Source organism: Argiope bruennichi, chromosome 1, assembly GCF_947563725.1.
Source record: "Argiope bruennichi chromosome 1, qqArgBrue1.1, whole genome shotgun sequence".
Taxonomy (NCBI): Eukaryota; Metazoa; Arthropoda; class Arachnida; order Araneae; family Araneidae; genus Argiope; species Argiope bruennichi.
Genome location: NC_079151.1, coordinates 50,487,253 through 50,509,114, shown reverse-complemented (window position 1 = coordinate 50,509,114; position 21,862 = coordinate 50,487,253). Strand labels below are relative to the sequence as shown.

At 27.9% G+C, this 21,862-nt stretch overlaps 1 protein-coding gene across 1 annotated transcript in view; it reads right to left on the bottom strand.

Annotated features, from left to right (window-relative positions):
• Positions 1–21,862, bottom strand: part of LOC129961653 (calcitonin gene-related peptide type 1 receptor-like) — a 65,741-nt gene that overhangs the window by 8,528 nt on the left and 35,351 nt on the right. The window contains exons 6-11 of the mRNA XM_056075183.1: positions 21,533–21,627; positions 14,643–14,734; positions 7,667–7,817; positions 5,767–5,917; positions 2,452–2,512; positions 409–475 (exon numbers count right to left, since the gene is read on the bottom strand). Coding sequence (XP_055931158.1) covers positions 409–475; positions 2,452–2,512; positions 5,767–5,917; positions 7,667–7,817; positions 14,643–14,734; positions 21,533–21,627 — 617 coding nt within the window. The remainder of the gene's footprint in view (positions 1–408; positions 476–2,451; positions 2,513–5,766; positions 5,918–7,666; positions 7,818–14,642; positions 14,735–21,532; positions 21,628–21,862) is intronic.

Sequence of the window (21,862 nt, the reverse complement as noted above, 5' to 3'; positions counted from 1 at the left end):
TAATTCAAATTAATCACTGATTCTTAGCATTTATCTGGAGAAAATCAAGCACCCACAGCATGTTCTACGAGGAAGATCCATTCGGCCACAGTTTGACCAAGCATAAATCCCGCACTAGTAAATTTTAGCATATCTCGTCCACTATGGAACGGAAGTTTAAGGGTCTCGGCCAGTACCATATTCCGACCCAACTACAAAAACTCGACCATAATTTATATGCGATCAGAATATTTTTGTCACTTAGAAAGTGCGCAGTAACGTAAGTTAGTCAAAAAAATATCATAAATTCATTAAAGTCAAATTACAAAATATAAATTCTGGTAAATTATGTGTTCACTCTCATGGAAAAAGCGAGGTGTTTTCAATAAAAGTAAAAATAATGTCTCTAATTTGTATAGCTATACGTACTAATAAACTCAGCAAATTAGGAACATTCATAATCCACTCAAACATTTCTACAGGAAAAGCCCAACATCTGTAAAAGAAATAAAATCATGAAAAAAAGTTAAGAAAGAGCAATACTTTTTCAACTATCTTTTTTCACTTTGTTTTTAAGATCTGTGAATCTTTTACATTGTAAAATATGTATTTGAAGTATAGTATTTTCACCTTTATCCAAATTTTCACGCTAAATCCAGTCAAGCAAGCGCGAGTTCGCAAATTGTACAGACTAAGTCTATGGCAAAGGATACCGACGTGCTCTGCTTGGTTTAAGCCTTGGCATCTCTTTGCCAATGTTTTGCCAAAAAGATGCCATACCGAAATATATTTTTATAGAAATAAATAAAATTTGTGAATTTATCCCCTCCCCCTATTTTTTACTGTTTACATGTAATATTAATCTGGAACACATATACAGCAGAAAAGATCGAATCTTAAAACCTAAATTCAGAAAATATAAAAATTACAATTTATTAAAAATATTTTTTGTGTGTGTTTCTTCTTAGTATTATTTTCATATAACTAAAAAAATTTGCTACAAAATCACATATTCTGTTAAAGCTTACATATTTATACGTTTTGGGCATTAAGTAATCATCTCCCCATATGTAGTTGATGGGAAAGTAACAAACGTTCAACAACAAGTTTCAATGATAATAAAGGCACTAAAATCATAGAAAAATAAGAATTATTTAATTGCTGCGTCATATGTTGAGTAATTAGTTTCATTTAGTTTTTATACTTCTGTGCATAAACAACATCAATTACTTGTATTACTAGTATTATTATTAGTAATATTTATTATTATTATTATTATTAATTAGTATTAGTAGTATTACTAGTAATATTTAGAGAAAACAATTATATTAATAAAAGTTAGATCGTGTTGATATTCACTCGTATCTTCCATAAAATTAATGAAAGGTACAAGGTTTGAGCCAAACTAATGAAAGGTACAAGGTTTGAGCCAAATAAGCGAAAACTACACTATTATGAGTGCAAAACATTGCCAAAAAGATACCAAGGCTTAAACCAATCAGAGCACGTCGGTATCCTTTGCCATAGACTTAGTCTGTACAATTTGCGAACTCGCCAAGCAAGCATGCTTTAACATTCAGAATAATGGCAATAAAAATATTATTGTTACGAAATGTATAATGTATTAAATTTTATTTTATTTTGCAGGTTAATGAATTATCTCATAGATAGTGATAAAAAATAGATAAATCTCATAGATAGTAACGTAACAATAATATCTTTAAATACGTGCATGCATATTTATTTTTAATAAATACATGAGAAAAATACAACTATTCTAGATTTCTGATAAATTTGCATTCATTATTTTTAAACCTTTTTATCGGCAGAATGATTCAGCATCTAATTTGAACTAGAATTATTAATCTTTTTAAAAAACTATTTAAAAAAATATTTTTAAATTCTTCTACCCCTTATTCAGATACTTGCTTCTTTTGTCACCAAATTGTATAATGTATAATTTACAATTTGGTGCATAATTTAAGTGTATTATTTGCTTCATATCATAATAATAAATAATATATTTCTCTAAAAGCTTTTCAATGCTTACGATTTTGTATACATGAGTTTAAGTAACATATCTAATGAAATTTTAAAAATTAGGATACAATCTAAAAATAAGACCCTTTTATGTAAGAAATCATTACTATTTGAAAAAAAATTTGCAACCAAAAAATGTATTTTTTTTTAATTTTAATTTTTAAAAAATATTTAATTTTTAAATTTTAATTTTTTTAAAAAAATTAATTTTTAAATTTTTTAATATAAATAAATTTTGTGAAATTACAAATGATTCATTACTTTTAGCTTTTCAAATTATTATTATTTTGAGATGGTGTTCATGCATTTTCATCAGTTATCCATTTAAAAAAATCTATTATATAGTTTTCGGCAATTAGTTTTATGAAAAAAAAAAAAAAAAATGCAAATCCGAAAAATCACGAAGAAAAGATTGCATTAATAATTACGTACTTGTCATCTTCGAGAGTGGCACGTAAAATAGCATATATTCCTACGGGCACTACTGGTAATGCTAAAAGAAAGAGGAAAGCCTGAAAAATAGACACAGTAATGGTATCTAATAAAAGTTGATGGTATTTCGACATTACTTTTTATATAGAAAGTCGCATATTTTATCTTCATAGCTATCAATAATAGTCCGATGTATGAAATAAAATACTTTTATATATGTAAACGGGTGGAGGCAATTTTCTAAAGATAAAATATATCTTCTTTCAGATTATAAATGTTTTTATGAAAAAGGTCCCATTTATATCGAAAAACAGAAACAAAGTTTGAAGATTTTCATGTCAGTCATGTAAAACATATGGAAAACAATGGTACCGACTTCGATTGTTTGAAAAGGGCAGAAACTGGGGTTTATTGAATGAAATATTGGAAACTGGAACATCGGCAAATATTTTTTTCAATTGGGAAAAATGATAATGTGGACGATTGCTTAAATTTGTTAAGTATGTATGAATAGGAAACCAGCAGGAGTGGTCTCTACCAAACTTTCTCACATATTCTCTAATAAATTTGTCATGCCAGGGACATGGCATTGGCATACAATAGTTACAAAATATTAACTTTTGGCGTGAATTTAACATTTTTACTGAGTCTATCCTGTCCTTGGCGAATTATTTGGCGATTAATCCCTGGCATGCTTTTTAATAGTATCAAAAAATCGAATCTGTGTTATGTGCATGTTTTTTTCAGCCGATTGAGAGAAAAATTTGACACTAAACTATATTTATAGTCAGAAATTTCCCTGCCAAATTTGATAGGTTTAAGTTAATGCTTTTTTGATTTATCGCATTTACTTATTTACCAATTAATAGTCAATCCGTAGTTGGATTTGTCTTACATTTTGTAAGATGTGTATAATATACATGTTAAATCTGTGCACCGAATTTTATTTATCTAACTCTCTTCGTTTTGTAATAATCGCGTTCACTTATAACCAATCAATCAGATAGATAGATTTCTTCTGAACAGATTTTACTCAAAATTTAATAGAAATCTGCACATTTGATATCAAGACAGTATACTAAATTTCAACCAACTACCTCAAATCGCTTTTGAGTTATCTTTGTCACAGACAGACGGACATTTTCCAAAAATGTGTTTTTTTGAATTCGGAAAGGTCTGAAACATGGAGATTCAACAAAATATCGAGCAAAAATTAATATTCGTAGGAATCAATACAAGTTATGAAGTATTTTGCTCACATCTTATTTCTGATTTACAGTATAAAACTGAACTAAAAAGAAATCGAATAACGAAATATAACTTTAGGTTTGTTCTTATAAAATAGTTAAGAAAGAAAGAAATGAATATAAAACCCTATGTATTACCTAGATATTACTCATTATTGAAAGCTAGAGTTTGAAATTTTGCTTAGTATTGTCAGATTTTTTTTTAAAATAGTAGATTAAGAGTAAGCTTATTCACGTATCAAATCCATGGTTGATTTTTTAAATATTAAAAAAAAGTAAAGAAGACCTAAATGCTAGTGTATAGCTGACTTTGTTTATCATTATACTTAACAGAGCCAGCCTGTTACAACAAACGTATTGGAGAAGGCATCTTTTAAAGTTGGACAATTAGAAATATCATTTTGTATTTATGACTTTGTATTGACACTTCAATCAATTTTTATTCAACTGCAGCATTACAAACAATATTCATCATGTCACAATATAAATTGGAATTGTGAAACTTGAGTACTGAATCATTTTGCTTTTTTTTTTCTGCGAATTCACAGTAACACCCAATAATGATTATAACTAAACTATTATTAACTAAATATCTGGAAAAAAAAACGAAAATGTTCAACAAATACCTTAGAAGAAGAATAACTTAAGTAGAAAATTGAATGTGCCAAAAATGCTATCATTTTTATATTGTTCAAGGAATTGGAATTCACATTAAATAGACCAACGGTGAATGAGCTTCTTGAGAGTGTAACATTGGGAAATAGAATTGATTCCTTTTTCTGTAGTGTCAGATTAAAACAAACTTTATTGATTAAGGTTATTGATTTTAGTGAGTATAGATGCGCCAATTTTCATTCTTTAAATTGTTTCTAAGGAAAATATATAGAGCGATCATAAATTAATATTAAAAATTTGCTACTCAGTTGAAAAAAAATACTGTGGAAATTCAATATTTTTCAACATTTATTGAAAAAAATTTTTTTGTCTTCCAAACTTCAGGTATGATTGAGTCAATTAATCGAAAATGATTAAAGGAATTACAATAACTACTACAAATTTTATTTTGGAACGTCGATATTCGTAGTTCAATAACCTGATTTCTCAAATGTTTCAAAAAATGTGTTATTTGGATTGTATGCGCTTTTGTAAAAAAGTAGCATTTATTGTTAATTTCTTGGATTTGCAGTGTTATAAGATTCTTCAAGGTAGCTAGATTATCAACTTTCCTTTCTTAAATCACTCGTTTCATGCCCATTCATAAAAACTCAAATATAGTATCTTTTTGCAAAAATTTGTGTAGTTACATTATTTTGTGCATTTTGAACAACTGCAATTCTAATTCAAATTATGCGTATAAATTCATTGAAACACATGAAGATTTGCTGTAGATATTGCGATTTCTATGATTTTTGCAGTTAACTGACTTGTCACAACTATCTGGGCAGCGTCATAGTGTATTTTGTAGGGAAAGCTTTTTTTTTTCGAAATAATAAATAAACGAAATTTTATAGGCCGGGATAGCCTGGTTGGTAGGACGTTGGATTCGCATCCCTTCGGTTGCGAGTTCGAATCCCGCTGTTCGAAGACTCCTCGTGTGTGTGGTGATTGGCACACTTATAAATCTGTCGGGGTCACAAAGTCCTCCATGTCCAGAGTAATACCACTGGGGGTTCTGGATCAGGGGTGATCGTTCTCTGATTCAGGTCTAAATTACGATCTGTGGAGGAGTGAATGAAATGCATGAATGAAGTCCTTCCCGTAAAAAGGGTTGTAACGTATGTGTAGCTAAGTCGTACTCTTCGCCCTAGATGGCGCTACTGAAAAACAAGAGACGTGCACCCTTGGCTTAAAATCACTGACTTCTCAAGTCAGTGGGCTTGTCTATGACAAGTGCCATTAGAAACAACAACAACAAGTTTCACTTCGAAATTGTGTATAACTAAATTCGGTTATATTTGTTTGACCATTTTCTTTTCTTACAATTAAGCTCCGCACACTTCATATTATTTTATGGTCATACTCTATATAAGAAATTAACCAGTAATACAAATATTTATCAGTTACTTACCCCATCCAATAATGTAGAACATGATAAGATTTCTTTGTTCGGCAAAAGTTGCTGCGATGAGTTTCTGTAAGTAGAACCCTTCGCAAAACATCCACATATAATTTGTCATCCGAAAATACTTTGTCAAAATGAACAAAAATTTACAGCCTGCCTATGGAAAGAAATGAAAAAGATACGAAATTTTACGTACTTATAAACATATAGAATGTAGATTTCAAGTCAAAATAAAAATTAAATTTGAAATCAATTATTCAAAATTTTCAAAAATTCAACAAAATTGTTTAATTTTAAGATGATAATTTATAGTTAAATTTTAAAATTAATAATTAAATTTTGAAATGAAAATTAATAATTTAGCTTTGAAAATATTAGATAGATCTGGTATTCGCACTGTGAAATTAATTCTTTGCAAGAGCAGTTACAACAAACTTTAAAATTTAAACGATACTAGTCAAATTTTAAAATAAAGCCAACATTATACTGTTCCATAAATTTTATCATTTGCTCATAAAAATTTTGGAATCTTCACCAATTGTCAAAAAATATTGATCAAACTAGAGTAATGTAAAACCACTTTGTTCTGTTGAACTTACATTAATTTATATCTTTTATTGAAACCACAGTATAATATCTCACTTTCTCACGTTTTGGTGATAAAAGTGAATAGAAATATAAATCAAATAGATCGCATAGCGATGGAGACAAGGGGATGGATAGAGATCTATATGGGGCCATGCAGCTAAGATGTATGTTGGTCACTTTTCAAAACTAATTCTGACAAGGGACGAAAAAAAAACAAAAACATTTCACGCATCTGATGGTATTCACAGTTGCTAAATCATAAAACAAGGACAAAAAAAAAATATATATATTATTCCCTAGGTATCCCTTACTTTCGCTATGTTACTGAAATCAAAGGAACACAAAATGATCTGGTATCGGTTAATATTACCATTTCAGTAGTTTTTCTGACAGAAACAATATGCCATTTCATATATCTGAAGTCTATTAGTTGATTAAAAAAAAGGCTGTCATTTTTGTCATCCGCGGAAGATTTTATTTTTTATCAGTTTCGTATTAATTAGATGCGTACGCCATCTTCACGTTGCTTTACTAGGTGAAGTTTTCATTCCTGGAGTATTTTCTGATATAACATCAAAATTTTGAATTGGCCTGATTGAAAATATGAACTGTAAGTTTCTTTTTTAAAAATTTATTACAGCAAAGGCAGTCGAACGATTATAACACCACTAAAATCATCTGCCAAAGATGACGTAAAGAGATTAAGGAGTGGTGTAAAAAAATGTATGTTTGATATATTATTAAATTACATATTATAAAATTTAATTAAATTAAATAAAAGATTAAATTAACTTAAATCTGTTATAAATTAAAGAACGAGTCTGGAATTTATGGAAATACAGGTAAATGCCCGCTAATTTTGTTTCCAGACTAGACAAGATTCTACAAGAATCCAAAATATACTTCAAATAACGCAATATTTTCCATGGAAATTTATATTTAAGTAGATTTATTTTAAGGACAGCTAGAACATCCACCCATAGACGAATTCAGAGCACTTTCAGTTCCGATAAGTTTCTCTTTAAAGAATAATATAAAGAAATTTTGAAAATAATTTGTTGATATTTATTCCATTTTACAACTACATTTAATTTTTACTGAAAGTATTTCCTGGATAATTTTTTTAAACATAAATAACAATTTAAGAAATAGGACACACATCGTTTTAAAGTACTACAAATAATATTTTAAAATTATTTTATTTGTTCTAATCTGAATATGAGAAATGCCGTTTTACATATAATTAAATCTATTGAAAAGTAAAATATGGAAATAACTTAAAATATACATCTAAATAAAATAGAAATAAAATAATTACGCCATTTTTGTCCATCACACTTTCATAGTTTTCTGTCCGCCTTAACTCATCTGCAATGACTATCGATTTGAAAAGCACAGAAAACAAACCTTTGAGTAACAATGATAGGAAGAAGTTTTTATGCATTGTAATGCGAGGAACTTGCAGTTGTCTGAAACAAAAAAAGGCATGATCTTGAAATGGTAAGCAAAACAGTGTTAAAAATAGAATATAAAAGTTCTTTAAACTAGTTAAATTAAGATATATTATAATTTTTTTTGTTAGTTTTTATTGTTTAAATATTAGAAAGTTATAAAGAGAGTTTTAATAAATCTTAAAAATGCTCAAAGTTAAATGCATATGCTATTTTATGGATGTTAATTATTTGCAGGACAATATCCCAATTGAGAACTTCGAATTGCAAATACAATATTTAAATATTTGAAAATAAAATTTCATTCATATTAGTATAAAGAAAAAAATTATTATCTGTAATTGAGAGATAACTTGATTTCGTAATGCGCAAATCATGTTTCAGATATAAAATAGGCAATGCAGAAAAATTTCTAAAAATCACTTTATTTGAGCACTTAAAATTGTAAGCAATATAAAATGAATAATATCAAATCGAAAAACGATCCCATATTTCTAAAAATTTATATACATAATTAAAAAGGTATTTATTACTAATAATTCATAAGATAAAATGATGAATTAGAAATGCCTTTTCTTATTATTTTTTAAAATTTTCTCGTTACCATTTTGAAACACTGACTAATTCCACGAAAGAAATAATTTATCCTATTTTGAATTCCCATTGAAAATATAGAAGAAAGGGGAATTCCCTGTATTTCAAGATGGGAAATCTATTAATTTTTATGAAAAAAAGATTTTATTTATAATATCGAGTATTTGTTTAAAATGTAATTGATTAACATTTCTGTAGCACTGGAATGATGATTCTATATTGGCTGTATATCTCAGTTATTATTTTTATTTAACAATCAATTAACTAAAGCATATTCCCATGCAGAAAAGAAAAAGGTGGTGCTTGTCGAACATTTAAATTTGCTTTATAAATATAATTTTTGTATGAGTAGATTTGATATATTGGATGAAAACTAAAAATCTGCCGTCACTATTTCGCAATAAGATAATGAGATGGAATTAATTTACAAGTGCATTAAATACGTCTATGGTCGCTAGATGGCTGTTACACAGGGTGAGTCTAAAATCATGGGACAAACTTTGAGAGGTGGTAGATCCCACTATAACAAACAATTATTGTATAGGAATATATGATTGGAAGTGAGGCGTTGAGGCACAAACACAAAAAATAACACATAAAATGGAAAACATTGTTTCTTTACAACGTCGTCGCTAAATGATATTTTTACAGAAATGCCTGCAAAAGATGATCAATATTGCGGCCACCGACAGTAATGTAAGCTTGGTAGCGTCGGTGGAGTGACTGACGAACAAATCCCCATACCCCGGGTATTTCACGTACGCATGCAGCCGCACAGGATAGTCGGGCAACGAGTTCTTCCATGGAGTCAACTGGAGTCTCGTAAATGAGGGCTTTCAAATGCCCCTATAGGAAAAAATCAGAACTCGATAAATTTGGCGATCGTAGTGGCCATCGGACTGGCCCACCACGCCCAATCCTGCGCACCCCAAAAGTAACATCCAGCAATTTCCTGCAACTGTTTTAACATTTTCTGTACGGAATCACTGGTTAAGTTTCCTGCTAATGAACATTTTATGATTCCGTTAATGTGTTATTTTTTTTTCTGTTTGTGCCTCAACGTGTCACTTCCGGTCATATATTCCTATACAATAATTGTTTGTTATAGTGAGCTCTACCACCCCTCAAAGTTTGTCCCATGATTTTAGACGCACCCTGTGTACAGTAGCGTATAGAAAAGGTAAACAACTCACTTATATGGTTAGTCGTCTTGAGAAATGAATATTTCCCTGTTATGAATTAGGGAATAAAGGATAGGCATTTGCAGAAGGCCAAATATTATGATTTAATATAGCAGTGGCTTATAGCAACTATTTATTATGGCAACTATGGCTTATAGCAACAAATCGATGTGCATAATGTCGAGGTGAGACTTATAAAATTGCAAAATATTTGAACAATACCTTTCTTATTGCACTGAAAGGTTGTATTTGAATGACTTTCCAGAGTATCAAGGGATATAATATTCAGCTTTCTGTATTTTTGGGGCAAAAACATAGGAGGAAATAATGTATCTTGGATATAGTGTACTTGGATCATCAGTTCTTACTTTCACATGAGCTGTCATTTTTTATGAATTATTGAATAATTAAGGATAGACATCTGCAGAAGATCAATCGTTTATGCTTTAGTATAGCAGCAGAAGAATAATGGCCTATAACATCTACTTAAGGTCGATGTCCCTAATGTCGAGGAGAGACTTCAATGCAATGTATTTGAGCAATATTTTTCTTATTGCACTGAAAGATTGCAATTTCTAGAGTACCATAGGAGATAAAGTTCATCTTTTTTTTTTCTTTTCTTTCTTTCTTCCTTTTTTTTTTGGGGGGGGGGAGGCAAAAACATAGGTAGAAAAGCATAGGAATTTAGGTACCTTGGACATAGTGTACTTTGGATCACCAGTTTCTACTTCCATATGAGCTGTCATATTGTAGAGAACGATTACATCATTCCAAATAATAACTAGTACTAAATGGAAACATTTTTTTCCAGGTCTTACTTATGAAGAGTTATAATACTGTTTTTCCTATGTAATTTGTTTTTGGAGAATTACAGTTTTTTGCCTTCGAAGTTCAATAATTGTTTCCCACAATATTCCAACTTAAGCAGTATGATTTATTAAACGAATCTGCATGTTATTTGAAAATGCGGATATAACTTGTAATGATTATTACGTATTAAAGCTGTATATTATCTCTTCTTACACTTTGGATCACAAACACAACCCGCACGATGTATCATAGATATGAAGCACATGATGTTGATTATCACGGTCTGTTTTTAAACTATAATATTATACTACAGAGCAAGAAAGAATGTGGGGGGAGGGAATGTGAAGACATCGACCCTCAAAACTCTGAAATAAGCAAATGTATCTGCTTGTGCTGAAGGAGAAAGCAAAAATTTCTGTTGGAGTGTTTTATTTAATGCGAAATCTACAACTTTAATTCAGCATCTGGTGAGTTTAAAAAAAGTTTGGGAAACAAAAATTCAAATGAAACGTTTGGCAAGGAAAAATATTTTCTGGAAAAGAATATCTCTATTTAGAAGAACATAAAAACAAAACAGCAAATATGAACTACGAAATGGAATTCGGAGCCTGGTTTATAAGTTCGCAGAAGCCAATAATAAAATTTGACCTGCCAAATGGAACAGAAAAAAAGCTAGAGATGAATGGTTGACATTGTTTATGACAAGGTATGCTGCAAAAAATTCATTAGAAAGACAGAAAGGACAAGTTTGTCAAGGGCAACAGCTTTCAACCTTTTCAGTTTCGAAATGTTCATTAAAAAAAGTCGAAGACACACACACTTAGGATTAAATCATTTTCCTCCTCATTGCGTATAGAATTCAAGACGAAATAAGATTAGCAATTGCATAACTTGTATGAAACAAAGTATAAGATTTGTACCCTGAATAATTTCGCATAGAATTATAAATTTTCTTCTTCTTTTTTTGATTAACCTTCCTTATCTTACTATTCATCGATAATAAAAAACGAAGTTAAATCAATGTGACAAAACATAGGACACCTATAACTAAAATAATTTACATATGTAAATTATTAGTTTTTAATCTTAAAACTGAAAAAGTGATCCAACGCACAGCAGACTCCGATATTATTTATTCCTTTAATTTGCATTTATTATGAATTTCAATTCAGTTCGTACCTTAGCTTAGATATAAAAATAAATGTTTTATCATTTTGCTCATTACTCAGTCTCACTGTCGCTATATTCAATTCTAGCGTCATGAGCATAGAAAAAAGTGATTAATGTTTCGAACGTCGAAAGCATCTTAAAGATGATATAAAAACCTTTTTTCCTCAGATTTCAATGCTTGGTATCTTTAAACAAAGCAATAGAAGGTAAAATATCTTCTTTTCCCCCCAAAAAATAAACATAACTTAGGTCGGTAAAGAATTACCACTTGCGGTGGAATGATGTGCCTCGCATGTCGAGATGATTTTGTCACAAAATCGCCAAACATGTGCTTTACACATTAGCGGGCATTTGTTACAGAAGTAAAAATGTATTCATGACCGTGATTATTTACCGAAGCACAGTTTGAGGAGTACAGTCTTAGGTTCGAAAATTAATTCTTACAATAGTTACAAAATTATGGCTTACAATAGTTACAAAATGATGGCTTACAATAGTTACAAAATGATGGCTTACAATAGTTACAAAATATTAACTTTTGGCATAAAGTTATCAGTTTTACTGAATCTATTCGTGTCATAATTGGCGACTTTTGGCGAGTTTAATCCATGGAATGCTATTAATGGTACCCAAAAATCGAACTTGTGCTTTAAACCCATTTTTCTTAACCGATTGGAACAGAGATTTGATACTTATACTCACAAAGTCCCAAACCGAATTTATTATATTTAAGTCATAGCGTTTCTGAATGATCGTATTTACATGTTTCTGAAAGTAGAAACCGACAGACCATCAACCCATTCTTGGATTTAGCTCAAAATTTGACAGGTGTCTACACTATGAATGCTAAATATGTATACCGAATCTTATCTATTTAGCACTCTTCGTTTTGTAGTTATCGTGTTATTGAAACAGCCAGACAGACAAACTTCCCGAATTTACTCAAAATTGGACAGAAATTGCAAGTTATTTTTTGAATTTGGTGTTAAGACATTATACCAAATTTCGTCCGTCTAGCTGAAAGCATTTTTGAGTTATTTTTGTCACAGACAGACTGGCTGACATTTTCCAAAAATGTGTTTTTCGAACTCAAGGAGATCTAAAACATGGAGATTCGTCACATTCTAGAGTTCGCATTTTTTTCATGATTACTATATTTTCTCATTAACTATACTACGTATATGGGAAAGTAAAAAACAATACAAAAGGAATGTTGAATTAAAAATAGGCAGAAAATGCTGTTTTTGTATTTTTTAGATTAAAATCAGATGCCCTCATTCATGTGATGTTATCACTGATCGATAAAGAATTTTTTTGCGTTTCTCATAACGTTTCAAGAATTCCCATGCAATTAATGTGTGATAAAATGCTTTTAATTGATGAACTGGATATATAAGGGAATCTTCTATAAATATAAAATTCCTTTTTCCTAAAATAGATGTGAATTTTTAAAAAAAATCTATTTCAGCTTCTCCAAAATCCATTTTTAAGTTGATTATATCAATTCAAGGGCTGTTGAAAACGGGTCCATTTTATTTCTTTATTCGACTTTTTATCCTAAATTATTTCGCTTATCATTCTGCAGAAAAAACTGTAAAAATATGATAGTGTAAATGAATGAATTATAACAATGAACAGAAAAAATTGTGAAAATGCGATATTTCCGCATAGTTTAAGCTCATTTGAACCGAATCTTTTTCTTGGTTAACTCAACCAGGTGCATGATTTAAAATATATCACGGTTTAATTTAATTGTTTGTTTTCAAAAAGAAAAGTCGTTAAATCATATTTAATAAAGTATTCCTAAGATCACGGACTAGGTACAGTTATTATTAATAATAATTTGATTATAGTTATTTTTTGAAACTAAGAATTAATGACAATGTTAGATATTGTTAATTCTATCGATTAAATAATATAAACTTCTCACTCCATAGATTAAGGGAAGAAAAAAATTTTTTAAAGAGACAACTTGTGTATAGAATCAAAATTTGAATGATCTTATTTAATGCTTTGCATTTTCATATTAGTAAGGCATTAGACTTTGAATTATAAAAATTACAAAAAACAATTGTGCATTTGCAATTCATTCCTTGTAATTTTAATTCTACACTACATCGCCGAAAAATTTTAAATAAAATATAATTTATTAAATTTCATACATTTGATACAAAAAGATAAGAAAAATTATTTTCCATATTATATATATAATAAAAAAAAATAAACATTAAATGATTCATGCATGCAATTGATGACCATATAAATATCGAAATCATACGTACATCTACTAAATTAATCTTTTAAAGCAAGCCTTTTTTACACCTTTATACAGTAACATATTATGTGTTAATTTACAAGCAAACCCGCTCCTTCTCTTATTTATAAACTAAATCGATGACACAAGCATAGCAAAAATACATTCAAATTGCACTCTTATTGCCTCAAAATACTCCAGCAGAAAGGGCTTGTTTATTAATTTTAGATAGAATGAATAATTTAACCTCAGCATAGAACTTAATGGGAAAAAATGTGAATGATTAATATATTAATTGTTGCTCAGTGTAGTCAAAACTAAATCAACATTATAATAATAACTATTTTATTGCTAAGTTAATTTAGTCAATTAATTATTTGGTAATATGCTAGCTAAAATTAAAATGACTTAAAATAAAAATATAATTTTACTCAATAAGTAGTTTATAAAAATATTCGAAAAAAGTAAGAATCAAAGAAGTAATAGTTAATTATAAGTTTAACAAAAAAAACAAAAAAACAAATTGGTCATTCTTCCTAATTTTTTTTATAAAATCAATTTCATCGTAATACTGCAACACTCAAAAAGTTTCTATGCATGTGGAAAGGAAAAACAGAATTGTTACAAAGCTAAAAATATGTTTACTTCCAAGATTTTTATTCGGTATATTCCAGATTGTTTTTAGAAATTTTATAAAGTATATCATTTTAGAATTCCAGTGCAAAATGTTCTAAAACACCACAAAGAATACATGTATATGAAAATCATCTATGTGCCTATTCATATTGAAACAAATGAATTAATAACCATACAAATATAATTAAAATTACTTACTTGTATGCCAGAAATATAGTAAGAGCTGGAACAATGAAAATGATGGAAACTATGTAAGTAGCAATATGAAAGTATAAATACTGACGATGTTCCTGCAATTAATAACCAATTTCAGTATAATTATTGTTATTTTAAGAAAAGATCATGCAAATTATATAATTATGCACATTTTAAATGGCATATTTTATTGTTGTAATCACATTATAATTACTGATAAATTCATTAAAATGTTACGTGGTAAAATTTTGCTTTATTTTCTATTTCATTATTAAAAATTATCCTCGGTTAAAAATAAATATAAGTAAATAAAAAAAAAACATCAATATAGTATGGATGGCGATAAATAGATCTTTCAAATCTATTAATAAATTTATAAATGTCCATCTTTCAAATCTAATAAAAAACATCATCGAATAACTAATAATAAATTTATATCAAATTTATTATTAATTATATATTTGATACTAAAATATACATACATATACGTATTTGATACTAAAATATACATAAATATACATATTTGATACTAAAATATACATAAATATACATATTTGATACTAATTATAAATTTATAAATGTCCATTTTTCAAATCTAATAAAAATCATCAATATAATATGGATGACGATAAATAGATCTTTCAAATCTGATAATAAAATCAAAACTTATTTTATCACCACTCTGCAATTAATGTTTGAGAGACTTTACGAAATAGATTCTGCAAATATATTATATATATATATCTAAATAAGAAAATTAATAATAATCATACATTGATCTCTCATAATTTATATTGTTTTTTGTACTGAAATAAAATTTAATTATTTATATATAATGTAAGAAAAGTCCTATAAATTAATTAACTGATTAATCTGTTTAAGATTAATCAAATGAAAAAATGAATGAAATTGTTTTAAAGGAGTTGCTAACTGTATTTGAAAGTTACCAATGTTTTTTATCTTTGAAAAAAACGACTTGCATCTTACATTCATGGATATAGTTGAAAAGAACGATGAAAGAGATGGAATTTAAATCTCCAACCATGATTTCAAATGTTTCAAAATTGAAAATTAAAACCAGAAAGAATCTTGAAACAAAATCAGTAAAACATGAAAAATACTAATTTTTGTAGAAAGCTTTTGTTAGGAATTGGCATTTGATTGATTTTTTCAAAATGACATGATACTGAAGAAACCATTTAGGAATTTTGATTAGAATACATGTATATATATATATGATTAGAAAGCATGTATAGAAAAAAAAATTTAAAAACTTATTTGCATATTCAATATTTAGTTTTATTGATACATCGAGTTTCAAATATTAAAATAAATAAAATCATTAATAAATGAAATTTTATTTTAATTTCGAATAAATTTCGTGAATATTGTAAAAAAAAGTTGAAAAACAAAAAGAAAAAAGTATTTTTTTCAGTTTCAATTTTATCACGTTTATAACTCACTACTATTGATTTTTTTATTAGTTGTATGATTTCAAATTTCTTGTAATTGTAACTAATTTATAAAATTTATTATTCCTAAAATGTTCATTTCATTTTTGAAATATCAGTTTTTCATACAGTTAAACCTCTTTGAACAAATTTATTAATTTCTATTATACTAAAGAGTTAAAACTTTACGATTAAAAATTATGGCCCAACAAATAGAAATTAAATATTATAAAATAATTACATATTTGGCCAGAAAAAAGCATATAAATTTTCTGGGGTATTATGAAGCATATTTTTTTCGTGATTCTCGCGCAAATTTGTCAAATTTTATTATTCTGATGATAAACATAAAAGAGATTTTTCGTCAAATTATCGAAACTGAAACTTGCGGACAGATCAAAGCTGAAGGCTTGTCGTAACGAGGAATCCATCAACACGTGTGCATATAAACAGATAAAGATTTCTTGGAATCTCGTGCTTTTTTTCTACTTTCCCACCCTAAAAATGTTTGTACTTATCTAGTTTATCTATTCTTACTGAACACTATCTTTCAAAGGATAATTTGGCATGAGCTATAAATATTTTCGCTATTTATTTTATGAGGATTTGGAAAGTGAAAATATACGTTGCCTTTTCTCGTCGTTCTCTTAATTCCTCATCTTTCCTATATACACTAACAGAAGCGCCAGATTTTTGTGTTTATTTTGGCAAAAACTGGAAATAATCATACGGAGTCAATGAACTTATTTTTATAGTTTGCAACTTTGACAAAAACAAACTCATTCAAGGAAACTTTGTGTGCTATAAAAATTTCATTGATTTCGTATTTTAAAATTATTTTTAATAAGGATTTTTAAAATCTTTCTTTTGAGGAATTTTATATCTTTTTTTAAAATCATATTCTTAGAAAAGACATTCGGTGTTTATTTGTTCTATTTACGGCTAGCTACACAAGACTATATAAGAAAATTTCCAGTCAGCAAGCTGGAAGGCGAAATAGAAATATTGGAAAAACTGAAAGAATATCCTCCTTTTCCATTTTTTTTCTATAATTTAATATGATTTGGAGCTTTAAAATAAAAAAGAATGGAAGAGAGTGTAAAGTGATGAAAGTTTTCCGACAATTTATAACAAATTTAATTTAAAACGTTGTTGAAGTTGTAGGAGGATGAGATGAAAAATTATTTTACCCCCTTTAAATTGTTGGAGCTATCGAGAAATTTGTCTACAATGCATAAATAAAACAGAATGAGCAACTCTAAGCTTTTAAAACTCTGAGCCATGTAATGTTAAAAAGTGCCTTTATAATAAAGAAAACAACAATAACTTTCAAAACAAAAGTTGTTCGTTATGGTCTGATGATTATTTGAATGATTTATCTTCAATCTTAATACCACTTTTCCATCCACGCCTCTCTTTAAATTGGATGATACTTCTAAAAACTATATATTTACATAAACTCTTTTGAAGAAGGCTTGATTTCTAAGAGTCATTCCTTAAAAATACAGAAATTTCTCCATAGTTATGTCTTGAAAATCATTTTGAAAATAGTAATATTTTCATAAGGAATAATACAATTGGCAAGGCACTTAATTATTGGAAAAATCGAAAATTTTGAAAAGAGATGTGGAAAAAATCAAAGCTGACAGTGGATAAATACTTCAGCTTTAAATTTCACTGCATAACTTTTTTTTCAAATAAAACGAAGAATTATAATTTTTTGATAAAATTAAACAAATAAACGTATAATCTTATACATGAAAACAGGTTTAAGAAATCTAAATAAACTAAAAAAAATTTAATAAGCAAATTAGGAATTTCTAAAACTAGACTGTCTTAAATTGGTAGAAAGGTTTTGGAGGAAACATTTCCTAATCGACAGGATTACCGACACGTTTTAAACTCAGAAATAACAAATTTATATGAATGTGTTGAAACTTTAGAATTTATAAGATTTTGTTTGCTTTTGTATTGTTATCTCTCCAATTCTCTTGTCGCTGGATTTTTATTTCCTTTTTACAAATATCAAATTAACGAAATTAAAATAATTTTATAATTTTTTCCTAATATAAAATTTTGACATCTAATTGAATTATGAAACATTACATTTTAAAAGATCTGTATGAAGTAAACGGACAATAAGGCCATAATTAACAGAAACTTTCTGAATAATAGATGATGTAAGCAAAATTATTTTAATTAATTGTCATAAATTAATTTTTCATTTGCTTACATATTTTCCCAAAACCAATTTAACTTCTTTAATTGAAATGTCGGTCAGGAGAGGATGGATTTTCTAGGTTTTCTAATTGGAGCACTTTTCTATTTTTCATAACATTTAGCCAAAAACAATTGTTCTGAGATCTGTTTCGGAATAAAAAAATATCCCATCTTATCCATCTAAATTTATTTATTTATTTGATATTTGGATTACAAAATCTATTCATGACAGGTATCAAACTAGTATTGTGCAATGATCACATATATTTCGATGATATGCGAGTTCACCAATGTAACAATAGATTTTTATGATATAAATGCATAAGATATCCATTTATTGAGAAGAAAAAAAATTATAAAGTGTTTCTAAGGATAGCAGTATTTAAAAAAATTTAAGAAGGCGATAACAAATTTCTATCGAAGTTAGTATATTCTTAAGCACATTTTGTTGTATCAGACACAGGGGCAGTCATAACAACGCACTTCAAACGAAAGGCACTTGTCTTTCGAATCATTTTTGGATCGATTTAAAATGTTGATACTCGCTTTTTCTATTACTCCGTATCCGTAGTCAATATTTTAAAGGTGCTATGATAAAATAATAAATTCTGTTAGTATGTGTAAATAAATTCTGTTAGTACGTATAATTACCAGTTATTAGTCATATTAATTGCGATAATTATTAGTAATAATCAACTTTAAAATTCGGTTAGTATAAATAATGGACTATCTATATCGCATCATAGATATTTCTTTCCTCATAACTGAATGTATTGAAAGAAAAAAAATTCTTGCATTATTCATTAGATATACTAGAATTTCTTACAGATCGATTTCCCTTTTTCTACCCGATTGTGATTTTCATTTTAAATTCAAAAGGGTCTTGTTTAATGTAATGTAAATAAAAATTCTAAAATTATCTCTGTTTGAATCGGGCCAAAATCTTTATCCAGATATTTACAACCAAACCTGTCACTAAAACTGGTCCTGACATTACATTTGCATTCTGGAGGTTAATAGAAAAAGCGGGATTCGAATTCTAAGTCTTATGCATCGTAGCATGATGCTATAGCATTTGATTTTGAAAACCTGCATATTATCGCTGTCACTTGATTGAGAAAAAAAAATGTATTTAATATCATTATAACGCACGTGACTATTAATTCAACATCTAAAACAATGAAACGAAGCATTGCTGTAAATATAGTTCAAAATATTTTTAAAAAAATGAGATAAAATAAAATTTATATAATAAATTGAAAATCTTATTTTTTTATTATATTCTCTGAAGTTTTTTTTTTTTGGGGGGGGGGGAATGTTAAAATGTCTTAATTTTTAACTAAAAAAAATAAAAATTAGGAAAAACCTTTCCTTAATTACCAACTATTAGTAAAGAAGTAACCATAATAGAATGTGGTAGTTCATGGTCTAACGGTCTGCCCTGCAGAGACTAGTAATGGCGAGCAAGAAAAATATTGATGTTCCAGGCGCCAGGTTCAAGGGTTTCCATGGAGGTATAATATCAGTGTTAATTTGTCCTTTTCAAAATATTATGAAGGACCGAAAAATGCTACCGTAGCTCTTGTAGTATTGATACTACTATTAGGGGGGGGGAGATGAAAAATTGGTTTTGCTCTGAATAATTTTTACACTCTATGCCATTAATCTCGGAACAGGGGTTTTTATGATGCAGCAGCGGTCTATAAAAAATTATGTTTTGTTTTGTTTTATGTTTTGTGTTCTTATAAATGTGTTATTTTAATTTTTTTTAACGGCACCGCCAGTTAACACTTAGAGTAAAATGGAATAATTTAACTTTAATACAACAGATGGGAACTAACATTATACTAAGGATAATTCTTTTGTTAGCCAGGTAGTTTCTAACAAGGTATTTTATTTTTTAAAGATTTAGTTCCATTAAATTTGAATACAAAAAGCTAATATATTTTAAGAGAAAAAAATACTTTAGTATCTGTTTAACGAGATTTAACATGATTTAATAATTAAACTAAAGATAAAATAACACGATTTGCATTATGATAATTTTTTTTTACTTTGCTTGATAGAAAACGGGATTAGAAAATGTCGAATAAGTCATTTCATTGTTAAATGAAAAGAAACTCACTTTAGATAGCAAATGTTAAATAAACCAATTATTTTTTTTATCCATGATAAAATTTAACAATTCCATCTTTAACAATACGTATATTTTCAAAAACTACTTAATTTGAAGATAATCTTTACTTTTTTGTATTTTATTTGGGAATTTCAAAACCCAAAATAAGAGATAAAAAATTGTAAAAAAAGGAATTTCTAATAAATGTGTATTTAATATAAATACCGTTAAAATATTTCTACAAGTTAAATGTATACTTATATTTAGCACATTAATAAAAAGAAATTTGGAAAAGGAAGATTTATCCAAAATAATAAATCTTATGGATTCTCGGGTAGATCAAGTATTAAACGAATTACTTTAAAATTAATTATTTATATTTGTTGCAATACTTCCCTTTTAGGTAAATTATTCCAAAGACTATTTGTATCCTTTTAGGTCAAAGTTTAGGTTACTCTTTTTGAAACAAACAGGGGGGGGGATTTTAAATTACTCGTCAAAAAAAGTATTTCCACATCACGGCTTACAGTTATTATCAACACAATCCTATTTCTCCCAGAAATAATTTATTCTACCTTCAGAAATTCAGTCGGAAGTTCAAAACAAAACGAATCATCCTTCCAAAAAGCTGGAGAAATGAATTTCAAGTGATGAATACGGTTTAATTTATGCAATTATTAGGACTATAATTATTAGTTAACATTGAAATTTTTATAATGAGTAATATTATATTTTAATATGAAGATCAAACATTTTTAAGTGATTGAAACAAAACTCGATAGTCTAAAAAAATTGCATTTATTAAAATATAATCAAATATAATCTGGATAATTATAATATGAACAGCATAATATATGGCAGAGAAATGATATGCAAATCTAAAGCTTAATATATAAAATTGTTAGGAAACATTATGCCTCTAAACAACATATTTCTGCAATGCAGCCATGTTCAATTATAATATAAAACAATATTTGTACTAATATTTAAAGTACTTCATAAAATAGGAAAATAAATGTTAATGAAGCAAAACACATATAAAAGATAACTAGAATATAATTGGAAAGTAAAGTAAAAAAGATCAATAGACATCCTTAATTCTTTACTTCTCTTTTGCCGCATGTTGTGTAATTTGTCCATTCCCTCATGTTTTCATTTCTGTACCAGGTTCCGTTGGGTAGGCATTCTTTATGAGCATATTCTACAAAATACATAAGTGGTTAATTATTGAAAATTAATTTTAAAATACATAATAATTAATATATTATATAATTACTAGCTGACCCGGCAAACGTTGTTCTGCCATATAAATTATTTCTAGTGAATATTTTGGTTGTTAATTAAAAAATAACGAACGTATTGAAAGTGTATGGGATTGGATATATGACAAATAGAGGAATGGAGCGCTGTAGACGATGATCGCCGATAAAAAAAAC